Genomic DNA, 5,763 nt, shown 5'->3' on the forward strand with positions numbered 1-5,763 from the left:
ACACTACCAAATGTAAAATAGATAGCTAGTGGGAAGCTGCTGCATAAAACAGAGAGATCAACTTGAGGATGGGTGAGGACTTAGAGGGGTGGGATAGGGAGGGTGTGGGGGAGTTGCAGGAGGGAGGTGATATGGGGATATATGTATAAACACAGCTGATTCACTTTGGTGTACAGCAAAAACTGTCACAATAGTGTAAAACAATTTTATTCCAATAAAGAGCCTTAAAAAAAAGACATGAGAAGAAAATCAGAAAAGTATAGCAAGGATATCTATTAATTTTTTAGCTGTCTTAATTGTATTCTGCTTGAAGATCCCAGAAGGAATTTATCAATAGAAAACCATCATCTATTTCCCTAGTGGGCTAGTAAACCAGGGATGATGTCACACTCCTGTCTCTCTTTATATGCTTAACCGTGGCCACTTTCATTAGCTCATCTAGATGAGGCTTTGGGCATCATCTGATGTTGGGGTCAGTCAGATAGGAAGACAGGACCACAGGATCAAAAGGGTAATCTGGTTTTAACTTATTCTGCTACTTGTACATTCTATTAATTACTGACTATATTTCATCATTTTTCCCATATTTTTTATTTTTATGGAGAAAATAGTATTTATTTTTCCTAAATATTTTATGTAACATTTTTTACTGCAAAGTATTAAAAAATGGGTCTTGATTTTCAATCATTTATGGACAAAATATATACATTCCTCCTATATTATTGAATAATGAGCTTCTTTTCTTGAGAATGAAATTTTACAAAAGAAAAGGGACTAATTTTACATTGAGTGGGGATTATTACTGGTAGTTGGAACACTGAAATAAATGTCTGAATCTTATTTATATTACCCACATGAAATCCACTGTGGATGGCTGATACCCAAATTGTAGACTGTGAAGACAAGGCTATGACTTGAGAACTTAGGCAGGATTACAGGCTCTGGGTCCCAACACCAGGGCTGAGACAGGAGTGCTCTCTCAGGGGGTTGTGTGATGCTAAGTAGATGCTTCAGGAGCCTGAATTGTTTAGGCTATAAAAGGAGAAATTAACATGAATTAATAAATACCTCATAGGCTCTTGGGGAGAAAAAGCACTCTAAAAATATAGGACAATAGATGTTATGCGGTCAGCTTCATATAAGATTTGATATTATTCTACCCCTACTGTTAATAATTCCTCAAGTCAAATATGCACTATTCCAATTTAAATTAAACTCAGGTAATTGGGTAGAGAAAAGTAAGAGTGATCGGGGTGGAGGGGCAGTTGCCTGGTGTGGTAAAGACAGTATTCTCTTGACTGTCTAGAGGTCTAGATGGGCTGTGCAGTGTGGTTTGATCACAGTGACTCCCATTTACCAAAATGCAACAGAAATTTGTCCAGTGCCTCCCACTCACGATCCTGCTCTCCTGTCACTTATTCAGCAAACAGCTTTGAGGTCTTCACATGTGCTAGTCACTGCATTGGTCCTTGCTTCACTTTGATCACAAATATAGACTCAGCCACAGGTATTTCCTCAGTTTATTGGACTGTTTTTTACATTTTACACAGAACTTGGCTGCTATCTGCCAGTGTAAGTGGAATCTGACAGAAATAATATATTGTAATTGAATATTTCCCAGATTTATTGGTTATTTATATTAAGGTATCAAATTCAATCTCAGCATTGTCTACTTCTTTAGCATCCCAGAATTTGGGATTGTATATAAATTGAAAGTTGTCATTAGTCTCTGGGATTATTACAATAGTATAAAATATATTGGAAGTGACAATTCTTCCTGAAATGTTCTTACATTATAACCACTTCTAAACTCTCCCCAGAAAAAGAAGCCAACATTTCCTTCTTGTTGATGAGGAGTTATATAATTTAACATTTACCATGTCAGAAATTGAAAACTTGCAAAGGTTTAATCTTCTTAGAAGGAAATGTAGAATAATCTATTACTGATTCCCTTCAGAAAGGCCAGACATTTTGATATTGTTCTCTCTTATTTAGTTTGTATCTCCTTTAAAATTCTACTTTAAATCACATTTATATAATATTTCTCCCTGAATAGACTGACTGTGACCTCCTTAAGTGTATCCAAGTTTAATTTTTCTTTGATTTGCCTTCATCCTCCAAAATAGATATAGGCTGTGAACAGAAGGTAGGGGGGGAAGCTTGAATTGGAGTCAGAGACTTCTCAGTGTTTTTCACTTTTCCTCTCTGCATCTCTCTTTCCATGAAAACTTGATTGCCATAGACAATAAAGCATATGATGTTTACAAAACAACTAAAGCCTTCCCTGGTAAATGGGAGCAATCATCTAAATGCTAGTTCTTCTCACTGAGATTTAGAGAAAAAAATGGTACGAAATTTAAAGACACGAAGCTGGGGAAGCATGTACTAGACAGAACCAAGATGGGATTCTCCACAAAGCTCTGCTTAAGCAGGGTTAAAACAAGAAATATATATTGTGTATTTATTTATATTTACATATTCACATTTATATAAACCTATTTATGTAGAGTTTGTATTTATAGAAAGTCTGAGATCATAAACATGCATATATTCATGTGTGTATGTATATGTAATATATACACACATATATGTTATTACATTATTCCAGTAGTACAGAAATAAATCCAAATTCTTATATGTGTGACTAGATACTAAAAGTAGTAAACTGTAGTAATGCATCTCAAATAATAGAAAAATAGCAGCTATCTCTTCAATAGAATCTGCACAGTAATTAGTATAGGTCTTAACACTTTAAGAATGTATGTGCTTATTCATCTGAAACTGGTAATGTTCTAAGCAATTTTATTAGTTTTCTTCATTTAATCCTAACCATATCTGAAATCAAATAATATTATCCATCTTTTATGTAATGTGGGCAGAGGAACGTTAGGTAGAGGATAATACGAAGCAGCTGTCATATTCCTGCCTCAGAATCTGGGCCCCTCACTCAGTGCCCTTAGGATATCTAAGGATTTTGTCACTTGTGAGGACCCCAATCTGCTCCTGTGGATGCATCACTCCCTTCACACACACAGAGCGTCATAGCAAGGCCGGAAGCTACAGGCACAGGGAGTTCAAACCTTCGCTGTGGATTCTCCCCAAATTATGTTTCAGTTATTTTCTAATACTTTCTCACATGGAATATATTCCAAGAGTTTTGAAGATCCAGGTGGATCCTTAAAACAGGTTGATTCAATTCTGACTTCTATAACAAAAGACTATTTTTACTATGAGTAACCAAGTTGTTAACCAAAAGTTCTGAATTCTGATTTCCACTAAATTTGTTGAATTACAAGCCATTTCTAATCCCAAAATCTATAGTCCCATGACATTTCTTACTATTAGAACAACTGAGTTTCTGTGCATACACGCACATGAACACATGTGTGTGCGCATGCACGAGTGCATGTGCGAGCACGCACACACACACACACACCATAAGCTCAATAAATATTTACTTCAGGTGGTCATACCCAATGAGTGATCTATTAATCCCAAAGATCTCTTTGGTGGTCTAGGTGAAACCTTATGGACAATTCCACCTGGGTGGCCAACCACACTGGACAGTTGGATTTCATCCTCATGGGACTCTTCAGTCAATCCAAGTACCCAGCACTACTTTCTGTGATCATTTTTGTGGTATTTCTGATGGCCTTATCTGGGAATATCATCCTGATCCTTCTGATATGTTCTGATGCTCATCTCCACACCCCCATGTACTTTTTTATCAGCCAATTGTCTCTCATGGACATGATGTACATTTCTGTCATTGTGCCCAAGATGCTCATGGACCAGGTCATGGGTATGAATAAGATCTCAGCTCCTGAATGTGGAATGCAGATGTTTCTCTATCTGACAGTTGGAGGTTCAGAATTTTTCCTTCTGGCTGCCATGGCCTATGACCGGTATGTGGCCATCTGTCATCCACTCCATTATTCGACTCTCATGAACCATAAGATGTGGCTTCTCTTGGTATCTGGTTGTTGGTTCCTGGGATCGGTGGATGGCTTTATGCTCACGCCCATCACCATGACCTTTCCCTTCTGCAGATCCAGGGAGATCCATCATTTCTTCTGTGAGGTCCCTGCTGTAATGAAGCTTTCCTGCTCAGACACATCCCTCTATGAGACACTCATGTACCTGTGCTGCGTCCTCATGCTCCTCATCCCTGTGACAGTCATTTCAAGCTCTTATACTTTCATCCTCCTCACCATCCACAGGATGAATTCAGCAGAGGGCCGGAAGAAGGCTTTTATGACTTGTTCTTCCCACATGACTGTGGTCATCCTGTTCTATGGGACTTCAGCCTACAGCTATATGCTGCCCAGCTCCTACCACACCTCTGAGAAGGACATGGTTGTGTCTGTCTTTTACACCATACTCACTCCTGTGCTAAACCCTTTAATCTACAGTCTTAGGAATAAGGATGTCACAGGGGCTCTAAAGAAAATGTTAAATGTGGGATCTGTCTTTCAGAGAACTGTAAAGTAAGACATTTTTATATTAGTGGTTTACTTTGCTTCACTCTACATATTGGAAATATATGTTCTTATAACAATATTATTCTTCACATTCTCACACCTTAATGTGCCATACAATCATCATCTCTTTTAGAGGAATTGTTTCCCTGTACTAGAATGCATATAAATTACTTATACAATTGTATTGAATCCATGTTATACTTTTCTGAATTTAACTGCAGTGTGATTCTGTGAGAGAATATTCATACTCTTAGGAAATACATCATTAAAATATTTAGATCAAAAGATCATATGGTGTGCAACTGATGATAGAGAAAAGTGATGAAGCAAATGCGTTATAATGTTAACAAGTGAATCTGTGTTAATTGTACTATTATTACTCAAGCTAGCTGTGTACAGTTGAAATTACTTAAAACTAAAGGGTTAAGTATCAGATTTTTTTCCATTGTTCAGTTCCTACTTCTTGCTTTATAGCAGTGTCAGTGACAAATCTTAGAAGTCGTACTAATGTAAACATGACTGCTCATCACATACACAGTCCAGTCTTCTGATTACCTTTACTGAGGGCTACTTTATTCTTCATGGTACAACCCTGAAGGCATCTCTTACAATGTTTATGCCATGTGGTGAATTGGAAATCCAGTACAGCATGAAGTACTGTGGGGAAAATATTAACCCAAGTTGAAGGAATTATGTTATTATCAATATTCCCTATGCAGGAAACAGTTTCCACATGAGGTGTTATCTGAGCTGAGATTTGAAGTATGTAAATTATTATACAAGCAAGCAGAGAAAGAATGTCAAACTTTCAATCATTCATTAACTCAACCTATATTTCTTATACTATATTATGATTTTATTTTATTTTTTTTTATTTTTTTATTTTTTTGGGGGGGATACATCAGGTTCAATCATCTGTTTTTATACACATATCCCCGTATTCCCTCCCTCCCTTGACTCCCCCCCTCATCGAGTACCCCCCACCCTCCCCGCCCCAGTCCTCTAAGGCATCTTCCATCCTCTAGTTGGACTCCCTTTGTTATACAACAAATTCCCACTGACTATTTTACAGTTGGTAGTATATATATGTCTGTGCTACTCTCTCGCTTTGTCTCAGCTTCCCCTTCACCCCCTGCCCCCTCCCATACCTTGAGTTCTCCAGTCCATTCTCTGTATCTGCATCCTTATTCTTGTCACTGAGTTCATCAGTACCATTTTTAGATTCCGTATATGTGAGTTAGCATACAATATTTGTCCTTCTCTTTCTGACTTACTTCACTAT

At 37.4% G+C, this 5,763-nt stretch overlaps 1 protein-coding gene across 1 annotated transcript; it reads left to right on the top strand.

Annotated features, from left to right (window-relative positions):
• Nucleotides 1-3,528: 3,528 nt before the first annotated feature.
• On the top strand, nucleotides 3,529-4,491 carry LOC130837033 (olfactory receptor 2T29-like). Its single transcript, XM_057709785.1, has one exon. The coding sequence runs from the start codon at nucleotides 3,529-3,531 to the stop codon at nucleotides 4,489-4,491; it is 963 nt and encodes a 320-aa protein (XP_057565768.1).
• The last annotated feature ends 1,272 nt before the right edge of the window (nucleotides 4,492-5,763 follow it).

Source organism: Hippopotamus amphibius, chromosome 15, assembly GCF_030028045.1.
Source record: "Hippopotamus amphibius kiboko isolate mHipAmp2 chromosome 15, mHipAmp2.hap2, whole genome shotgun sequence".
Classification (NCBI taxonomy): Eukaryota; Metazoa; Chordata; class Mammalia; order Artiodactyla; family Hippopotamidae; genus Hippopotamus; species Hippopotamus amphibius.

Excerpts from the sequence above, each read along its gene's own strand:
- LOC130837033 (XM_057709785.1), top strand. The coding sequence starts at position 3,529 with ATGGACAATTCCACCTGGGTGGCCAACCACACTGGACAGTTGGATTTC.